Raw genomic sequence first — 22,330 nt, 5'->3', positions numbered from 1 at the left:
AAGGTGTTTCTCCTGATGGACAAGGCTTTGGCTATCCAGGCTATGGTCCGCTCGGTGCTCCGTCCTCACAATGTATCCATACATCTTTGCATCCGCTTGCTGGGCAGGATGGTTGCTGCTTACGAGGCAATCCAATATGGTAGATTTCATGCCTGGCCATTTCAGCTGGATCTGCTGGACATATGGTCAGGGTCTCGCCTTCATATGCATCAGGAGGTGACCTTATCTCTAAAAGCCCGGATTTCTCTATTATGGTGGCTACAAGTTCCCCACCTGGTAGAAGGCAGGAGTTTCAATGTCCACTTGTGGATTCTACTGACAACGAATGCCAGCCTCCAGGGTTGGGGGGCTGTTACCCAAGGGGTCCAGTTCCAGGGGATATGGTCGATTCAGGAATCTGCTCTGCCGATAAACGTCCTGAAACTCAGGGCAATTTACAGTGCTCTTCTGCAAGCTTTCCATCTCCTGAAGGATCAGGCGATCCAGGTTCAATCTGACAATGCCATGGCAGTGGTGTACATAAACCGACAAGGGGGAACAAGAAGCAGAGTGGCGATGCGAGAAGTGTCAAAAATCCTCTGGGCGGAGGCCAACGCAAGGGCCATCTCAGCCATATTCATTCCAGGAGTGGACAACTGGGAAGCAGACTTCCTCAGCAGACACGACCTCCATCCGGGGGGAATGAGGCCTACATCCCCAGGTGTTTTTCGACAGTAAATTCACAGATGGGGCTGTCCACAGATAGATCCAATGGGTTCTCATCTCAACAAGAAGCTATGCCGTTACTGTTCCAGAACGAGGGATCCGCAGGCTGTAGCAGTGAACGCGCTGACAACATCATGGACGTACCAGTTTGTGTATTTGTTCTCTCCTCTACCGCTAATCCCAAGGGTTCTAAAAAGACTAAGAAGGGAAAGCGTTCAGGCAGTTCTAATTGCCCCAGATTGGCCTCGACGGGTGTGGTACTCGGACCTCCTAACCCTGGCTCTGGAGGATCCCTGGCCTCTGCCGCTCCAAAAAGATCTTCTTCAACAAGGTCCGTTCGTCTATCCAGAGTTACAGCAGTTACAGCGGCTACGTTTGATGGCTTGGAAGTTGAGCAGGAGATTCTAGCAAGAAAAGGTCTTCCCTCCAGGGTTATTTCCACCATGGTCCAGGCCAAGAAGATGGTTACGTCTAAACACGATCATCGTATCTGGAAAAAGAATGTTTCCTGGTGTGAAAGTAGAAAGGTTTCTCCCGTGGAATTGAGAATTGGTCGTTTTCTACTCTTCCTGCAAGCGGATACGGGCCTACGTTTAGGCTCTATCAGAATGCAGATTTCGGCGCTATCTATTTTCTTCCAGAAACAACTTAACATGTTGCCGGAAGTACAAACTTTCCTAAAAGGAGTTCTTCATATGCAACCGCCCTTTGTACCTCCCACGGCTCCGTGGAATCTTAATGTGGTGCTGTCCTTTCTTCAATCGGACTGGTTTGAACCTTACATAAAATGGAGTTAAAATTTCTTACCTGGAAGACGGTGATGTAATTAGCATTGGCATCTGCCAGACGTGTCTCTGAATTGGGGGCCTTATCCTGTAAGAGCTCTTATTTGATTTTTTCATGAAGACAGGGCGGAAGTTAGGACCCAACCTCGGTTTGTGCCAAAAGTGGTTTCAGCTTTTCATGTGAATCATTGTGGTTTCGGTGTTGTCTGACGTTTCCGTTGGTCCTGAGTCCTTGGATGTGGTGAGGGCTCTGAAGATTTATGTCAAACGGACTGCTCGTCATCGTAAATCTGACTCTCAGTTTGTCCTTTATGATGCCACCAAGATTGGTCGTCCGGCTTCTAAGCAATCAATTGCTCATTGGCTCAGGTTGACCATTCAACAGGCCTATACTTCGGCGGCTCTGCGTTTGCCAACGTCTATTCAGGCCCATTCGACTAGGGCTGTGAGCTCTTCCTGGGCGGCTGCCCAGGGCGTCTCGGCCTTGCAGTTGTGCCGAGCTGCTACTTGGTCAGGTTCAAACATTTTTGTTAAGTTCTGTCTGTTCGACACCTTGGCCAAGGATGACCTTTAGTTTGGTCAGGCGGTTTTACAGGAGTCTCTGCACTCTCCCACCCGTTTGGGAGCTTTGGGTCTTCCCCATGGTACTAAAGTACAGTTCCCCAGTATCCACTAGGACGTTAGAGAAAATAGGAATTTAATACCAACCGGTAATTCCTTTTCTCGTAGTCCATAGTGGATACTCGGCGCCCGCCTCAGTGCTTCGATTAATGCTTACCTGAGTAAGTATTTGGTTGGCCTGCCGTTGCGGTCCCATTATGTTGTTGGGATAGCTGTGCTATCCTGGTTAGGTTGGTGTTGCTATTCTCTGTTCTGGTTAGCGCCCTACTTTCGGTTATGGTTGTGTGTTGGCTTAGTGTCTCACCGCTGTTGTACCTGTTTTCTTTTCTCGTGGTATGTCCATCTCTTGGGCACAGTTTCCTAGAGTCTGGTAGGAAGGTCATAGAGGGGAGGAGCCAGCACACACATACACACACTAAAGGTTTTATAGTGCCAGGCTCCAGTGGACCAGATCTATACACCATGGTACTAAAGTACAGTTCCCCAGTGTCCACTATGGACTACGAGAAAAGGAATTACTGGTAGGTATTAAATTCCTATTTTATTTTAAATCAAGTCTTTTTTTTTTTTATTGAGTTACTGATCTTTCAGAAAGATCAGTATAAATTGCAAACAACAAACACAAAAACGTCACAAAGGTAGGCAACAAATACAAAATGCTTGGCTGCTGCAGGTATATATTAATAGCCGAGAGAAAACATGACAAAAGTAAAGGCATGAGACAGCTCTAAGGGGTATATTCAATTAAAGTCGGATCCATTCCGACATGTATTTGTTGGAATGGATCCGACAACCCCTATGCAATCCCATCTAAAATTCGACTTTTTCAAGTCGAATTTAGATGGGACCCAGAGGAGGAGAGGGGGGACAGCCGCGGGGGGACAGCCGGCGGCAGCCAGAGGAGATCACCGTGCTGGAGCCGGGTGGAAGCTGCCGTGAGGTCGGGCGGGTGAGTGACATCCAGCTGCAGCGCTACTGTAGCGCTGATCTCCCTTTTATGCCCGCCGGCTGTCCCCCCGTCTCCCTGCGGCTCCCCGTCCCGCTCGCCTCCTCTGGGTCCATCTCGTTCCGACATCATTTTGATGTCGGATTGAGATGGTCGAAAAGGGGGCCAAGACCTGTCGGATTTGGCCCCGTTTTCGACATCAACACGTGGATCGGCAGCTATTCCGCCGATCCACGTGCTTTTCGACAAGTCGAATGCCTCGACTTGTCGAAAAGCTTTGAATAGGTCGAATCAGGATTCGACCTTAAAAAGTCGAAAACTGCCGTCTTTTCGACAGACTGCAGTTTTCGACTGCAATTGAATATACCCCTTAGTATCCATCACAAAACAAACAAATAGTTAATAATAGTTTCCCTTAAAAAGTAGTGGAGAAACAGTAGAAAAAATGGGGTACGTACATGCATAATACACAAATAAAGTAAAGGGAGAGGGAATCCTACCTGAAGCTCTGCATTATGGATCCAAATAAGTACTATGTATATAATATAAAAAATAAGATGCGACCCCTGGGGGCAATTCAAAGGTTCTGTGTGCCTCCTGCTGGGCATCTGTACCAATGGGAATCTATCAGAGCAATTCAGTTATTTCTCCGATCAGACGCCTATTAGCCGCAGCAGTCACACTTTATCTCGCAGCCTCCAGAGGTGCGAAAAAACATATGTGAAAAGTCCGTAGTCCAGGACCTTAGACGCCCAATCAAGATCTTTAGATGAGCTTAGCAGCCTTACACGGCTAAACCCAGAGCTGACTCTGTGTGTTAACTACTAATGGGCATTTCATCGGAGCAACAATTGAATTGCTATGATAGACGCCCATTCGTATAGACTCCCAGCAGGGGCACACAGAACATTTGATTCGCCTCCCTAGAGGCCAAGCACTGAACCATGGTTTTAACTGGTGAGGGAGACAATACTAGGTGGGACCCACCAAATTGAGCATGTAAAGCGTGTTGAAGTTGCACATACCTGAAGAAAGCTGTGTTGGGAAACACAATTCCCAATGAGGAAACCCCCCTGCAAAACCCAAATATTATCTGTAGAGAGCTTTTACAGTTCAGGGTAGGAGGTATTAATCCATAATAGTGAAACTGTGTACGTGTTAGACCAGTCAGAGTATGAGCAAAACTCCAAACCATAAGAGCCTGACAACATAAAGGAGGTAGATTAAAAATTGAAAGACCAGAAAGTAGGAATTGTAGCCTGAAGCCTAACACACCAAATGGTACCAGTGGAGAGGCGATATAGTACAAATGAAGATTGGGAAGGCCAAAGCCACCAGACAACTTAGATTTAAATAAAGTTTTAAGAACCACCTGAGCAGGCCTATCTCCCCAGATAAAGGAGGAAAGAATACTCTCAGTCCTGGAAAAAACCTTTATGAATATATACCGGACAATGCTGGAGGAGATGCAAATATTTAGGCTGGAGTATCATTTTAAAAAGGTTAATTCATACCTTAACAGTAAGGAGTAGCTTCTTCCACGTATGGACCCAGATAGAAGTAATAGGATCAATATTTTGAAAAGCTGAAATGATAAAGAATAGTACATCCGTTATGGTTGGTCAGACATCACCAGATCTATCTCTCTAGGAATCTACCCATCTACAGTTTGTCCAAATCATCATGGCTCTTGAAACTAGCCAGTCACTCACTCACTCGAGATCTGGCTTCTGACTGACTACATAGTTATGCAAGATAGAGAAGCATCACCTTCTTATGCTGGAAAGACACAATAGTAAATCTCTGGTATATTTAGCTTCCTATTACACAGGATGTCTTGTATATCAATGTTAAAAACTGGCTTTCCTTGCGCTTTTTTATAAACAACTCCACCCAGAATGAAAATTGCAGTGTGGCCACTAACAAAAGCAGAGTTCCGTGTCCAAACCCCTCCATTTCTTATATACTTCCCCTTCCCTTTCCTCCTAATTCCTCGTTCTCTATTCTGCTGTAGGACTCAAAGAGAAGATTGAAATCTCGGACACCTTAGTGTTTCCTTGTGGGCTGAGTACTCTGTCAGAGTTCTGAAATTCAGGATGGACCATTAATTAGTGATCATGTGTCAGTATATGATGAATAACTTGCGACGCAGGGGCCCTGTGGTCTAGGTAGCATTTGCATTTAATAATGTGTTGTACAGCTTTTATTTTTTTTTATTTTTTTATTGAGGCAATATGGAACAGATGCATATGAACATCAATTTGTACAGTCAAATTGTGACAGTGTTAAATACAGATGAACCTGTACAGATTTTCTTGTTGACCTCATGCTTCATCAATGTAATATAATTTGCATTTGAGTGGAAAAACGTTTGTATTCCTGGCAATTTAGCCAATGTGTAATGTTACTATGGGTATCCGGTCTCTAGGTTGACCACTATTGGTCGACAGGAACTAGGTCGACATGTCAAAGGGTCGACATGAGTTTTTCACATTTTTTGTTCATTTTTGTAACTTTTTCATACTTAACGATCCACGTGGACTACGATTGGGAATAGCAACATGTGCCAAGTGCAGTGGTAGCGGAGCGAGGCACCTTGCCCGAAGCATGTCGAGCAAAGCGAGCCACGCGAGGTGACACAGTGCACTAATTAGGGATCCCGGTCACTGTACAGAGAAAACGACACCAAAAAACATAAAAAAGTCATGACGACATTTTTACCTGGTTATTGTCGACCTTGCATACTACACCGTTACTATGATAGGCACAGCAGTAAAGCCACTCCTTTCCATGATAATGGCTGAATTTTTTTCCCTACAAATAACTTCTCCCTATCGCTGAGTTATTAACTCAGCATCTATGGGAAATAATGTAGGTTATATTTTTCTTGTTGCTGAAACCAGTTAAAGCGAGAGTATTATTCAATCCCATGACAACGAGGAGGAAGGAAGTGCTTTATTCATGCCTTACAAGTTACGTCATAGAAAAAAATATTAGATGCAATTGTTTCTCTAGCTTATTTTGTTTGAAAGAATAAAGATGATTTCTCTTACGTCCTAGAGCAGGCCTGGCCAACCTGTGGCTCTCCAGATGTTGTGAAACTACACATCCCAGCATGCCTTGCCACAGTTTTAGCATTCCCTAATAGCAAAACTGTGGGAAAGCATGATGGGACTTGTAGTTTTACAACAGCTGGAGAGCCACAGGTTGGCCAGGCCTGTCCTAGAGGATGCTGGGGACTCCAAAAGGACCATGGGGTATAGACGGGATCCGCAGGAGACATGGGTACACTAAAAGACTTTGACTGGGTGTGAACTGCCTCCTCCCTCTATGCCCCTCCTCCAGACCTCAGTTAGATTCTGTGCCCAGGAGTGACTGGACACACACTAGGGGAGCTCTACTGAGTTTCTCTGGAAAGACTTTGTTAGGCTTTTTTATTTTCAGGGAGACTGCAGGCTCCCTGCTTCGTGGGACTGAGGGGAGAGAAGTCAGACCTACTTCTTCTGAGTTAAGGGCTCTGCTTCTTAGGCTACTGGACACCATTAGCTCCAGAGGGTTCGATCACTTGGTGCGCCTAGCTGCTTGTTCCCGGAGCCGCGCCGTCACCCCCCTCACAGAAGCCAGAAGTAAGAAGCCGGGTGAGTATTAGAAGAACAGAAGACTTCAGTGACGGCAGAAGACTTCAGTAACGGAGGTACAGCGCAGCGGTCGCGCTGCGCTCCATGCTCCCACACACACACCAACGGCACTCACAGGGTGCACGGCGCTGGGGGGGGAGTGCCCTGGGCAGCAAGTTACTGAGGGTCTGTTAACTGGCAAAAGAGGCATATTCGGTGCCCGGGCACCGTGTACGATACCCCCGCCAGTATAAAAAATAAGGGAAGGGAAGGGGCTTAGCCGCACAGCTTACCAGCGCCAATTTATCTCTTCACAGCCGCTGCGGAGACGCTGGCCCGGACCTCCACTCTCCTTACAAGTACTGGGGAGCAAAACGGGGGTGGGGGGGCACAAGCAATTTGGTGCTATATATGTATATGTAATTACAGCGCAGCCATCATATATTATTTATTTAGTAGTATATGGGTGCTGGGGTGTGAGCTGGCATACTCCCTCTGTGTTCTCTCTACAGGCTTCCCTGTGGGTCTGTCCCCTTTTTGGCCGGTGTGAGTGGGGGGGTGTCGGTACTGCGTGTCGACATGTCTGAGGCTGAGTGTTCCTCCCCGGAGGAAGTTACTGGGGGCGCGGAGAAAGATTTGGGAATGACTCTGTCGGCACAGCCGACTGCTGATTGGGTAAATATGTTGAGTACATTGAATGCAAATGTGGCATTATTGTCTAAGAGGCTGGATAAATCTGATTCTCAGACACAAACATGGAGAAAATCCATGGAGGACGCTTTGTCTCCGGTACAGACCCCCTCAGGGTCGCAAAAACGTTAATTTACCCGGATGGCAGATACAGATACCGACACAGACTCTGATTCCAGTGTCGACTTCAGTGAGGCCAGTTTACATCCAAAAGTGGTTAAGAGTATTCAGTACACGATTGTGGCTATTAAAGATGTTTTACATATTTCTGAGGAACCTCCTGTTCCAGATACAAGGGTTTGTTTATTTAAAGGGAAAAAGCCTGAGGTGAAGTTTCCCCCCTCTCATGAACTGAACGCTCTTTGTGAAAAGGCTTGGGAGTCGCCTGACAAAAGGTGGCAGATTCACAAGAGAATTTTTATGGCATATCCTTTCCCCTCTGACGACAGGGAGAAATGGGAGTTGTCACCCAACGTGGACAAGGCTCTGTCCCGACTGTCCAAAAAGGTGGCGCTTCCGTCTCCTGACACGGCTGCCCTCAAGGATCCAGCGGATCGCAAGCAGGAGTAGTGCTATTGCTAAGTGGGCTGATAATTTAGCTTATGATATGGATACCCTTGATAAGGATAACATTCTTTTGACTCTTGGTTATATCAAAGACGCTGCAGATTACCTAAAGGATGCGGCGAGGGATATTGGCCTCTTGGGATCAAGGGCCAGTGCCATGGCGGTCTCGGCCAGGAGGGCGCTGCGGATTCATCAATGGAATGCTGATGCCGACTCCAAGAAAGCTATGGAAGCTCTCCCTTTTAAAGGTAGTGTCTTGTTTGGTGACGGCCTTGCTGACCTGGTGTCTACCGCTACTGCGGGTAAGTAATCTTTTCTTCCTTATGTTCCCGCACAACAGAAAAAGGCGCCCCATTCTCAGATGCAGTCCTTTCGGCCTAATAAATACAAAAAAGGAAGGGGTTCGTCCTTCCTCACTTCAAAAGGTAGAGGAAGGGGAAAAAGGTCGCCTGCTGTGTCTGGCGCCCAGGACCAAAAGTCCTCCCCCGTCTCTGCCAAGTCCACCGCATGATGCTGGGGCTCCCCTACGGGAGTCCGTGCCGGTGGGGGGCCGTCTCCGAATCTTCAGTCAGGTCTGGGTTCAATCGGCCCTGGATCCTTGGGTCTTAGACATAGTGTCCCAAGGGTACGAACTGGAGTATCAGGACAGTGAAAAAAGTGGAAAAAGAGGGATGGCGCTGAGAGTGGTTTGATAATACTTATCTGGATGTCGGGATATCCTGATATTGTGGATGGTCTTCCTTCTCCTTCTGTTTTCTTTGGAGGTAATCTTCCAAAGAATTTCGGATGGTATATGTGAATAGAAAAATTGGAATGACTAGGTTATGTTCTAGTTCCAATTTGTTCTATGTAGATTATGCAATATAGAATTTGTTGCCAGATATACCTAGCTTACACAATAATTGGTAAGTCTCAGCACATAATGATTTCTTTAAATGGTGATTGGAGCTAGAAGATCTCTCAATCATGCGCACTTTTTTTTAGAGTGAGTGCGTACCTCCACTTACACTATAACGATAGCTGGTAAATTTATAAAGGTATCTTTTTTTCTCCTTTCAAATTCGTATCAGGGTTTGATCTTAATTTCAAATGATGTTACAACTACATAGACATCTTCAAAGCGTACCTAACTTACACTCGTTAGGTGCAATATCCTCCTATAAAGGTATCTTTATAAGTGTAGGAAGTCGTACCAGTACTCACGATGTTGGTGTGTGTTACATTCGCATCAAGGTATCTTTGTTCTTCATGAAGATAGAAGCTTATATATATATATGGTAAATTTAAAAAAATACATAATTTATTTTCTTTTTACAAAAAAGACAATGATAAGATCCAAAAAGGTTAAAAAATATATATATATTGGCTGCCGGAGGGCACCGCCCGTATTATGGATTTAGGAAGACCAGCCAAATCTGTGCATAGGAACCGGTAACTATGAAACTGAGATGGAGAAAAAAATGGTCGTACCTTTAATCCAAACAGCGGGCGGTGTGGTGTCCAGCAGGCAATAGTCCTCAGCCGACGCGTTTCGAGTATGCTACTCTTTTTCAAGGCTGATGGAGGACTGTGTTTGCGGGGTATTTAAGGTATAAGGCCGGAAATTAGAAAAATGACATCACTTCCGGTTCCGGTGAATCTCGGAATTTGTGCATCTTAATTACTGGTTTTTTGGTTGTTTGTACATTCTGATCAATATAACTGGAGGATATATGGGTATTCTGTGCGGTTTACTGATAATCTGATTTCATTTAATGGATTTATAGAGAAAACGCCGCACCGGAAGTGATGGTGGGGGTTTCTGGGAAATGTAGTTTTTTCTATTAAACGAGTATAACTCTTTCTTGTGAAGTATTTCTTTGGGGCATTAAAGCAGTATATGCGTGGGTTGGGGATTACTTAGATTCGTTGGTGGTACAGTGATGAGTCTTGTATAAGCTCTAAAAGAGAGTGGTGTTTACGTGCCGCAACCGGAAGTTCGTAACCGGAAGTCTTGTCTGAGGCTTCTGGGAAATGTAGTTTTCATGGTGAAATGGAGTCCGGTTTTTTTCTTTTGTTGTTTTTTGTATTTAATATTCTTAATACAAAGAAGTCAGTCAAATGATTTAGTAGATGTGTCCGAAGGCTTGACGATCGGTACTGTTATATGGAGAAAAACATTCCTTAGCGGGTGCCGAAACCGGAAGTGGTCCCTATGGTTTCTGGGAGATGTAGTTTCTGGAAGAAGACACTGGATTTTATCTCCCACATATTGGAGATTGCCTCGTCCGTAGAGGGGGAATCTTGGGACATGTTTTCAATGTTGATAGTTGTCTGAACAATATTTCAAATAAAGTTGGAGCTGGATAATTCTGTTTACTGTTTTTTTATGAAACTAGAAAACAGAAGTTTATAGACAATTAGTATAAAACCTCCTTTAGAGGCAATTAACAATTATAGTGTGGTATAGGAGATGCCCCCCTGACGCTTTTTCAAATCGGCCTTGCCAGTTTCTCTTCCAGAAAGAGAAGTAGTAAACGCTGCGATACAAAAGCTGTGTCAACAGAGGGTTATTGTTCCGGTTCCCCCGTCCCAACGGGGGGAAGGGTTCTATTCGAGCCTCTTTGTCGTGCCGAAGCCGGACGGCTCGGTCAGACCGATTCTGAACCTAAAATCCCTAAATCCATACTTGAAAACTTTCAAGTTCAAGATGGAATCTCTTCGAGCTGTGATCTCCAGCTTAGAAGGGGGGGGGGGGATTTTATGGCGTCAGTCGACGTAAAGGATGCCTACTTACACGTCCCGATATATCCTCCTCAACAGGCCTAAGATTTGCGGTGCAGGATTGTCATTACCAATTTCAGACGTTGCTGTTTGGGCTTTCCACGGCCCCGAGGGTCTTCACCAAGGTGATGGCAGAAATGATGGTACTCCTACGCAAGCAGGGTGTCAAAATTATCCCGCACTTGGACGATCTCCTGATAAAGGCGAGATCAAAAGAGCAGTTGCTAAGAAGCGTGGAACTCTCCCTGACTGTTTTGCAACATCATGGTTGGATTCTCAATTTGCCAAAGTCTCAGTTGATTCCGACAACTCTGCTGCCCTTCTTGGGCATGATCCTAGACACTGAACTACGGAGAGTGTTTCTTCCGGCGGAAAAAGCTCTGGAAATCCAGACCATGGTCAAGGAGATTCTGAAACCGGCAAGAGTGTTGATTCATCAATGCACTCGAGTACTAGGGAAGATGGTTGCGGCTTACGAAGCCATTCCGTTTGGCAGGTTTCATGCCTGGGTGTTTCAGTGGGATCTGCTGAACAAATGGTCCGGGTCTCACCTGCACTTGCACCAGAAAATAAGTCTATCTTCCATGACCAGAATTTCTCTCCTGTGGTGGCTGCAAAGTTCTCACCTTCTAGAGGGACGCAGATTCGGAATCCACGATTGGGTCCTGCTGACCCCAGATGCAAGTCTCTGAGGCTGGGGTGCAGTCACACAAGGAAAACGTTTCCAGGGAAAATGGTCAAGCCAGGAATCTTGTCTCCACATAAATGTTCTGGAGTTAAGAGCCATTTACAACGGACTTCTGCAAGCGAAGAACCTTCTTCAAGGTCTACCTGTCCTGATCCAGTCGGACAACATAACAGCGGTGGCGTACGTTAACTGCCAGGGCGGAACAAAGAGCAGGGCGGCAATGGCGGAGGCCACAAGAGTTCTCCGCTGGGCGGAACAGCACGTGAGCGCTCTGTCAACAGTTTTCCTTCCTGGCGTGGACAACTGGGAAGCAGACTTTCTCAGCAGACACGATCTCCATCCAGGAGAGTGGGCCCTTCATCCAGAGGTGTTTGCAGAAGTAACAAGGCGTTGGGTAATCCCTCAAATAGACATGATGGTGTCTCGCCTCAACAAGAAGCTTCCGAGGTATTGTTCCAGGTCAAGGGACCCCCAAGCCAGTGCAGTGGACGCCCTGGTAACTCAGAGGGTGTTTCAGTCGGTGTATGTGTTCCCCCCGCTTCCTCTCATTCCAAGAGTGCTGAGGATCATAAGACAAACAAGGTTTCAGGCAATACTCGCCGTTCCAGATTGGCCACGGAGGGCCTGGTATCCGTATCTTCGGGAATTGCTCATAGAAGATCCTTGGCCGCTTCCTCTAAGAGAGGACCTGTTACTGCAAGGGCCATGCGTGTTTCCATACTTACCGCGGCTGCGTTTGATGGCGTGGAGGTTGAACGCCAAATCCTAGCTCGTAAAGGTATTCCCGGGGAAGTCATCCCCACTCTCCTTAAGGCTAGAAAGGAGGTCATGGCAAAACATTATCACCGTATTTGGAGAAAATATGTGTCGTGGTGTGAAACCAAAACAGCTCCTGCTGAGGAATTTCACTTGGGTCGTTTCCTTCATTTTTTGCAGGCAGGCGTGGATGCAGGCCTGAAATTGGGTTCCATCAAAGTGCAGATTTCGGCTTTATCTATTTTCTTTCAAAAAGAATTGGCCGCCCTTCCTGAGGTTCAGACCTTCGTGAAGGTAGTGCTGCATATCCATCCTCCATTAGTGCCACCCGTGGCACCATGGGATCTTGAAGTGGTGTTACAGTTTCTTATGTCTCACTGGTTTGAATCTTTGCGAAAGGTTGAGTTAAAGTTTCTCACTTGGAAAGTGGTCATGCTTTTGGCCTTGGCGTCTGCCAGGCGAGTGTCAGAATTGGCGGCTTTGTCTCACAAGAGCCCATATTTGATTTTTCATGTGGATAGAGCGGAATTGAGGACTTGTCAACAATTTCTGTCAAAGGTGGTTTCTTCATTTCACATAAATCAACCTATTGTGGTACCTGTGGCTACGGATGCTGTGGCAGTCCCAAAATCTCTTGATGTCGTAAGAGCTTTGAAAATTTATGTCGCCAGAACGGCTCTCGTTAGGAAAACGGAAGCTCTGTTTGTCCTGTATGCTTCCAACAAGGTTGGAAATCCTGCTTCCAAGCAGACTATTTCACGCTGGATTTGTAATACGATTCAGCACGCTCATTCTTCGGCTGGGTTGCCGTTGCCGAAGTCAGTAAAGGCCCATTCTACCAGGAAGGTGGGCTCATCTTGGGCGGCTGCCCGAGGGGTCTCGGCACTTCAACTTTGCCGAGTAGCTACGTGGTCGGGTTCAAACACTTTTGCTAAGTTCTATAAGTTTGATACCCTGGCTGAGGAGGACCTCATGTTTGCTCAATCGGTGCTGCAGAGTCGTCCGCACTCTCCCGTCCGGTCTGGAGCTTTGGTATAGACCCCACGGTCCTTTTGGAGTCCCCAGCATCCTCTAGGACGTAAGAGAATAGGATTTTAACACCTACCGGTTAATCCTTTTCTTCTAGTCCGTAGAGGATGCTGGGCGCCCATCCCAGTGCGGACTGTTACTTGCAGTTGTATTGATACTGGTTGTTTTCGGTTACACGAAGGTTGTGTATCAGTTATATTCAGCTTGTTGCTGTTGTTAGTTCATACTGTTATCTGGTATTCCTGGTAATCCAGTTGTACGGTGTGTTTGTGGTGTGAGCTGGTATGTATCTCGCCCTTAGTTTAACAATAATCCTTTTCCTCGAAATGTCCGTCTCCCTTGGGCACAGTTCCTATAACTGAGGTCTGGAGGAGGTGCATAGAGGGAGGAGCCAGTTCACACCCAGTCAAAGTCTTTTAGTGTGCCCATGTCTCCTGCGGATCCCGTCTATACCCCATGGTCCTTTTGGAGTCCCCAGCATACTCTACCGACTAGGAGAAAAGGATTTACCGGTAGGTATTAAAATCCTATTTTTGCTTTTAGACATTTCATGAAAACGGTGTGAGCACACAGCCACATTATAGTCCTATTAGGCCTGATTTTGATGATTGTAAACCCTCTGATGTTCTCCCTCTTTAATGCAGGCAATACATGAACCGAAAAGGAGGGTTCAACAGACCTCTGGACTTTATTGCGTGATCTGTGAGAACAGTATGTTTGGACCATGTACAGTATGTATACTTGGGACACTTCATGTGTGACGTATATCCCTCTACACCGCCACTGTGTGGACCTGACACAACAGAGAGCTCTATCATGTAGTTGTGTCTTTGCTCCTGCTGGGTCTAGCCTCATGGTGAAAATGTATGTGGACCTGTCCCAGTGGTTTAGGATTCTGGACCCATTTCCTTGTGAGAGGTTATGTTGTTGCTCAGGATTGTTTGGCATATTGTTGCATTCCTTTGTTTTATTGATAGTGTATTTTTTTTTTTTTTTGTGTTGTCCCCTATTTTTTTCTCCCACCCATCCTAAATATTGACTAATAAAAGATTTTATTATGCAATGAGTTACATCCTTGAAAAGATATAAATAACACAGCACTGTTCCCAAATATATTTATAGAGGTGCAATATGCAGGAAAAACACAGAATTCAAGTGTCCAACAGTGTTGGGGGAACTACTACACAGACTGGTGATTTGGAATAGTTGGGTATAGAGGATGCGGACATACACACCTCTCTGTGTCCTTTGTATAGAGATAAATTGTCATCTTTTGATTTTCAGGAGCAAGTGTCTATATGGATTATTGTACTTTCTAGATTACAATGCAAGGGCACTACATGTCCTCACATAGTATAAATGTAGGAGACCTCAGGACAAAGCCTCTTCATATAATCTCATCCTAACCCTCTGTTCTACACTCTCCATGTACCCCATCTGTGTCACCCCTGTCTGTCTACCCCTCCCCTTTAGAATGTAAGCTCTCACGTGCAGGGCCCTCTTCCCTCATGTGCTTATCCTTTCTTACTTTAATAATCTTCAACTGCATCAACTCCAGCAGTCTTCTGCCACCTGATACTTATTCCAGTGTCATCTGCTGATGTAACTATGTGTATTTACCCTGTACTTGTCCTATACTGTCATCAACTGTAAGTTGCTGTTTTCCTGTTTGATTATTCATGTACTCTGTAATTGGGCGCTGCGGAACCCTTGTGGCGCCATATAAATAAAGGATAATAATAATAAATATAAGCCACAGACTTCTGAGGTGACTGATAATGTCCATATATTCTACTGCTAGCATAATAGATCTGCTAATCACAAGGTCAAGGGGTCTTGTGTCTCCGCCCCCAACCACCTTAACACCTACCCTAGTTACGAACATATTGGGAGTCATGGAAGTGGGGAGAGAACACCTTGTTTCACACTCCGTGTGGCTGAGTTGGAACAGACCATGCATGATATTATAAAGATAAGTGATACTTTATTCCATATAATCCCCTTTAAAGCAATGGTTTGAGAACCCCCCCCCCCCCGTGTGTGGCGTTACAGCTGTTACTCAGGTATGTATTCATCATATTACATTAAGATTGTATGGCAGTCACGCCTTTGCTAAACTACAGCTGAAGTCTTTAGTTTGCTGTGCATCATGGTGGATAGAGTATGGAAAATACCAAAGGTTACCTATCCTCAAATGACTGTCTACTATATAAGTGAGACCGAGTTTACAATTTATAGATGTTGTTAACTCCTGGGTTGATTGTTCAAGGTTATAGATAAAGTTCAGCATGTACTGAAATGTAAAAAGATATTACATTGCATCAAGGTCTCACATGATCCTGATTATAAAACAGAAGTAGTCATGGAAAATAATTGCAAGTATAGTGCACTGGGAAAACAAGACATAAATGTGTATGTACAGTGATACAGAACGCCTGTAGCTACGTACAAATAAAGGGGAATAATAATGTGGGGGATACTACCGGGTAAATAAAGACAGACCTATTTAGAGTCCAGTATACAGTCTTCCATAAGGCATCACACCAATATGCTGCGTCACTGAACTATATTGGTAGTGATATCATTCAGTGTGTACGCACTATGCTGGCCTGCCCGGGAGGTTAGGGGAAACACTAGGCGATATCGCTCATGGAGCTAATCATCTAGTGTGCACCCAACGTAAGTGGCACAGTCCTGCAATGACGGCCAGACAAAGACTTCATCCACTTGCCATTAGCAGCATAATCGTTTTTTAGTTTACCGCTAAACAGTGTAGGAGACCACTAACATGTTGAACTTGATGGACAAATTGACTTTTTTTTTCTTCTTTTCTTACGTCCTAGTGGATACTGGGGTCTTGTACTTTAGTACCATGGGGTATAGATCAGGTCCACTAGAGCCTGGCACTTTAAAATTTTTAGTGTGTGCCAGACTCTGTTTAGAAAAATGTGCCCAAGGAGCTGGGTGCACTGCTCTGGAGCTCCAGAGATTTTTTCATCAAGTTTAATTTAGTTTTTATTTTCAGGTAGCTCTGCTTGGCAGACAGACTACCTGCTCCTGAAGGTTAATGGTTCGTAATCTCAGCTGACAGGACACTGAGCTCCTGAGGTACTGATCACACATCGTTAGTATGTGTGCGCACTCCAGCAGCTAGCCGCCACCCTCTAACAGATACCGAAGATACAGGTGCGGTGAGTGTTACACGGGGGGTCCCGGTTAGTGGGTACCCAGTGCAGTTTTGGCGGCAGGTCGCACGGTGGTCACAGGCCCTGAGCTGCGATGCCCGCCGCGGACGAACTGGCAAAGGGCAGACGCCCCTCGGTGCTCACTGCCACAGAAAGGCTTTGGGAGTACTGTATATGTCTATTTCTTTTTCATCCACTAGGGGTCACTGGAGTACTCTTGGGATATGGACGGTTCCACTGGAACTAGGCACTGAATAGTTAAACTTTGACTATACCTCCCCTCCATATCCCAGAGTACCTCAGTGTTTTTTTGGTGCTCACCGAGACTAGGCTTGTGGAAGTTGGTCCACAATTATTGAATTTTTGATTATTATTTTTTTGGAATCCCTTTCCCCCTTCCAAGAAGGCGAGGGTCTGGGATAGTGAAAGCTGCTGAAGCAGCTGTGGGTGTCGGACCTCTCTAGAAGAGCTCCCTCACTACCACGTGCAGGACACCTGCAGTAAAAGGCTGACCGTGCTTACAGAGAAGCCCCGTCATTGCCCTCACCACAGGGTCCAGGTATGTGTTCGGGGCGGTCAGCTCATGCTGCCGCCCCGCTGTGTGGATTACTGTGTGTGTATGTGCCGCCCGCCGCCGCTTCCAGCGCCGCTGTGTATGTGCCTCTCCCGCCGCTCGGAGCCACGCCGGCCGCTCCACGGCTCTATGCGGCATGTTCACCTGCTCCGTTAAGCTTCCGGAAGGCGCAGTGTCATAGCCCGGTCTCCGTGTACAGAGAGCGGTTCATGGAGCACGGGGGAGACACACTTAAATAAATCGAGTGTGTTTGAAGCCTAGCACAAGGCCAGCAGCGCTGCATAGATAGGATTAAGCTTTGTAACAGGATATATGTGCTTTATTGCATATAAAAGAAATATAAATCTGCAACATAATTATAAGTTTGCACTTTTGTGATATTCTGTGAGCATGGGGACATATTAAACCATGCTTCCTGTTTTTCCTGTCTTCTTTTCCAGAATTCCTGTATTACATCTCTCCACCAGTGAAGGCGCAGGGGTGTTAGGGGGATTTTTGGGATCAGGCATATTACTGGCACACTTGGCCAGAGATATAGAGACACCTTAGTGCTATTTACTGAGTCGCGCAGGTTGTTTGTCTTTTTGTATTTTGTTTTGTCTGTTTGCATAATGAGTAAAACACCAACAAAGTCCAAAAAGCAGTTTTACTGCCATGTCTGTAAGGGTGTATTACCTGATGGATTTACCACATGTAAAGTATGTTTTGTAAATTCAGAAACAAATACAATTTCTGCTCCAGTTTCAAATTTAGTTTCAACCCCGGACCCACCATGGGCTATATTAGCAGATGTCTTAGCTGGATTGCAATCAGAGTTGGCCGCCTCTCGGCAGGAGCGAGAGGCGGCAAGATCTGAATCTAGGGTGAGACCGCTAAAACTACCAGAGGGGTCTCAGCCTTACCAAGGGTCCAGATCCTCTTTGGCTAAGGGGGATAAGTTTAATTTTTCTTATAAACTACCGGTTTCTGCTATGTTACTGTCTGATGATTCTTCGCCAGACCTCACTGTACAAGATGTGGGTGAGGAGGGCGAAGTAGACCAGCAGTCAGAGGGTGACAATTTTGACAGCCCGGGCATTGATCTCATCAGAGCGGTGCGTCAGTCTCTGAATTTTACAGAAACTGAGGAGCCTCTGACAAATGATGAGGTCGTTTTTACTAAACGACAGAGAACTCCAATATGTTTTCCTGTTTCAGAATCTCTTAATAAAATGTTACTAGAAACAAGGAAGAATCCGGATAAACGGTTTTCTGTACCTCACAGATTTAGGTTTAGTTATCCGTTTCCAGAATCTATGACAGCTACATGGGAGAATCCGCCGTTGGTGGATTCATCTGTGTCGAAACTTACAAAGAAATTAACCATACCAGTACCAGCTGCAACTACACTCAAGGACCCTTCGGATCGTAAAATAGAGGTTATGCTGAAGTCCATGTATACAGCAGCAGGAGTGCTGCTAAGACCTGGGTTGAGTGGCATCTGGGTAACTAAGGCTCTAATGGTATGGATGACAGAACTCAGATCTGCCTTAACTGATGATCATCTTATACTTCTCGCTGATCAAATCTGGGAAGCGGCTGACTATTTATGTACAGCTTCTACTGATGTCTGTCAGCTTACTTCTCGCCTTTCATCGTCGCTAGTCGCAACTCGGCGGGCGCTCTGGCTACGTTCTTGGCGAGCGGAGACAGAGGTCAAAAAAGGAATAGAAGCGTTACCTTACAAGGGCGAGAAGTTATTCGGTCCTGAATTGGACAAATGGATTTCCGAGGCCACGGGAGGAAAGTTGGTTTTCTTACCATTTCCTCCAACAGTACCTAGAAAAAGGTATTCTGGACCGGCGTTCAAATCCTTTACACCTCAGTCCTTTCGCGGGCGTGGCAGGGGAACGGCCACACCAGGTAGACGAGGTCGGGGACGTAGTTTCCAACGAACCAATACCACTCGTCAGGATACTAAAGTCACCGGTAAGCCAGTGGCATGACGGGCTCCCAGCCCATCTCGGATCTCCTATTGTGGGAGCACGTCTTCAGTCATTACAGTTGGCGTGGCTTCAGACGTCCACAGATGGGTGGATCCGCAATTTAGTTTCAACAGGTTACAAAATAGAGTTCGACTGTCTCCCGCCAATGCGGTTTTTCAGGACAGGACTGCCTCTGTCGGACGGCAAGAGGGAGATTCTGCAGACTGCCATTCAGTCTCTGCTGGACGCAGCAGTTTTGGTTCCGGTCCCTGTGCACCAACAGGGTCAGGGTTATTACTCCAGTCTGTTTGTGGTACCGAAGCCGGATGGTTCGGTCAGGCCAATATTGAACTTAAAGGGCCTCAATCAGTACGTCACTTACTACAGATTCAAGATGGAATCTCTATGGTCAGTAATTGCAGGTCTAGAGCCACAGGAATTTATGATTGCGCTTGTCAAAGTCAGAAAAATGTCTCTATGCACGTTGCCATATTTGCACCGCACACTGGTCCGTGCTGCGCATGCGTACGCTCTCCCGTGAAGGCGCATACCCGCAATAGCGTGCACTCGCAGGCGCGGTATGCGTATTTACGGTAGAGTTTATGTAGTCGTAGCGTGCGACTCATTCGTTACATATTTTCACAATTAATGTAGTTTATAGATCATGATCCCTTTGATAGTTTCTGAAAGTTTGGTTAATATAGAAGGTCCCTGAGCTAAGGAATCCCTCTTTGTATCGTACGAAGGGTCTAACAGGAATCATACAGCAGTGTTTGGTACCCATCGGAAGAGTGTTTAATTAGCAATATTCCGGTGTTGGTTTGGAGCGTATTAATCGCTCGTGCGAATAGTTATGGACATAAGAAGTTTATGTCCATTTCTACTATTTACTCATACTCAGGTATGCGGCGGGAAACCTAGTTCCCCACCCACCTGAGCTGTTTGAAATCGTCACAGCCCACCTGTATGAATCAACCTATGACCTTTTGTTGTGATACAGGGTCGAATTCCTTCATCCAATGGACAATGGGATTGTAGGGACTATGAGATTGCATTGTGTGTGGGGCATAAATAGGCAGGCCGACCACATCCAGCTCTCACTCTTCAACGGTTCTCATTGCTGAAAATCGGGTGCTGGATGTCCAGGCGCATGCGATCGTTTACCCTTGTGCGTAAGTTTCTCTCCGTAATCATTGTCTTTCTGTGAGCCAATTTCTCTCATCTCTCTCTCTCTCTCTTTCCCTTCTCTTTCTCTCGTATCTCCCCTAGACTAGTATTGTATTGTATTAGATAGTATTGTATTTTGGTTAGGAAGTCTTTGTTATATTGTAGTGTATCATTTGTACTGTTATCCCCTTTTTACAAGTATACTAGATATAATACAGTTAATAGGCTTTGGACCCTAAACCAGTATCTGTGTATTTCCTATAGTGTTAAGTGTTCACTTGAGCGTCGGTGACGCTCAAGCAGCTTTGTAGTTAGTCAGGTTACACAAGGTTGCACTTACACCCTGTATTCACATTAAGGTATTCCGTGTATTTCATTGGTATAAGGTTTAGACATAAAGGTATAGCGTTGTGAGCGTCTGCGCCGCTGGTGATCTCCTCGTGGTCTCGAGCGTCCGCTACGCCATAGCGAATCATTACTCTAGTCATAGCCAATAACGTGTCCTGTGATCGCTGGGCCGCGAGCGAACGTGATGCTTGAGCGTCTCGCCTACGGCTGAGCGATCGTTACGCAACTAGCGTACCATTACGGTACTTCTTAAGTAAACAGCGTACAGTGTTCTTAGCTTCATAAAGGGTTGTTTATACGACAAGGGAATTTAGCATTGTCAATTGGGGACTCGTCCTATCCTTCTCATATCTGCACTAGGTAGATCAGCAGACATTATCCCCCCAGCAAAGGGTGGGAGGTTGTCTCGCAGTGCTGACGGGATAAGCGTCTGCTTCGCTTAGATAAAGAGTGCTGAAGGAATCCGGGAACCGGAAGTAAGAACAAAACGCTTGTGTCTTTTAAAACTGTTTTATTTCTCTTCTGTCTTGCGTATACACGCACACATACATTTATCTGCATTTCTTTTTCAAATTTCGTATATCACTATTCCTGTTTGCCAAGTTTTATAGTTGATAGAAAGTGCAAAAAGAGATTTGCTGTTATTTCATAGTAGAGGTAATAGTTAAAGTATAGACCAACACACGGCTTGTCTGGGAGATAAGACAGTCAGTGTGGTGTGCGGTAGATGATCAGGGATCATCTACATTGATAAAGGTAGAAATTGTGTTACGGTGGATCTTTGTTTTGCGTACACGTGTCCCTAACAAAAGACTTGCGTACGCAATCCAAACGGCAGACGCACGCAGCGTACATTACGCAACGTAGCGTCTGGTTACGCAACGTAGCTCAAGTCACGAAAAGTTGAATTAGCGCAAAGCGATAATTAGCGCAAAGGCGATAAGTAACGCACAGCGGTAAATAACGCAAATCTATTTTTGGAAAATCTGAAATTTAGTTTAACAGATCCTGCTCCTAATTAGTAACACTGTTGGACTGAAGACAATTTCTGCGCAGAAATAGATATAGAAACAAAGTGTACATGTGTTGAGTGAGTGTGTTTTTATTACATAAGTTTATATAACTTAAGAGGTTGAACCAAAAGGAAAGTCGGGTACTCGTCAAGGGACACACGTGTAAGTGACATATACGGTGGCTAGGGAGGCATCCTTGGTTAAATAATATTTGAGCATTAGAGTATAGCGGACCATAAGGTAACAGACCAGGAGGTCATAAGGTAACAGACCAGGAGGCCATAAGGTAACAGACCAGGAGGTCATAAGGTAACAGACCAGGAGGTCATTAGGTAACAGGTAAAATAGACAAAGAGGTCCGCTATAAAAGTCCAGTGGCACAACGCCTGGGGTGTTGGTGCAGAACCCATATAGGCCATAAGCTCTTGCTGAAGGAATCGCGGCCGGAAACATCGATTCCATTGATCTTTCAGTACATGACAAGTAGTGCTTATGTACTGAACGATTGGACCGCACGTAATTGTGTGCAGTAGTTAGTAATCTGACCTAATACCATTAGAGTAAAGTGATCACAAACGCTATCTGTACATTCTGACGTGATTTGTGTAATTTTTTATTTTTGGAAGGGAAGTTCGCTGGTCACTCAGGAACTATCTAACAACCCCACCTTTACTGGAAAGAGTAAGTGTCCTGCGGGTAACCCTCATATGTTCCAGTAAACTGAAGGTTCCATAGGGGCCCTGTATCGAGTACGCCAGCACCATATCGGTGTGATCAGGTCGTATTTGTCGAGGTGGGCGAGTGAGTGGGGTACTCGGTAAACCGCCACCGCCGGCCTATTTTTGGACAATTTGGTTTGCTGTAAGGGTTCGCTGAAAACCTTGAGATAAAGATCCAAGGAGGAATAAGCAA

At 45.7% G+C, this 22,330-nt stretch overlaps 1 protein-coding gene across 1 annotated transcript in view; it reads left to right on the top strand.

Annotated features, from left to right (window-relative positions):
• Window positions 1-14,230, top strand: part of SNRNP27 (small nuclear ribonucleoprotein U4/U6.U5 subunit 27) — a 135,253-nt gene extending 121,023 nt beyond the window's left edge. The window contains exon 6 of the mRNA XM_063932098.1: window positions 13,812-14,230. Within this exon, the coding sequence (XP_063788168.1) occupies window positions 13,812-13,866 (55 nt within the window). The 3' untranslated portion in view covers window positions 13,867-14,230. The remainder of the gene's footprint in view (window positions 1-13,811) is intronic.
• The last annotated feature ends 8,100 nt before the right edge of the window (window positions 14,231-22,330 follow it).

Source organism: Pseudophryne corroboree, chromosome 6 (assembly GCF_028390025.1).
Source record: "Pseudophryne corroboree isolate aPseCor3 chromosome 6, aPseCor3.hap2, whole genome shotgun sequence".
In the NCBI taxonomy this organism is placed as follows: domain Eukaryota; kingdom Metazoa; phylum Chordata; class Amphibia; order Anura; family Myobatrachidae; genus Pseudophryne; species Pseudophryne corroboree.
The sequence above is the reverse complement of the archived record's forward strand: the minus strand, read 5'-3'. Positions and strand labels throughout refer to the sequence as shown.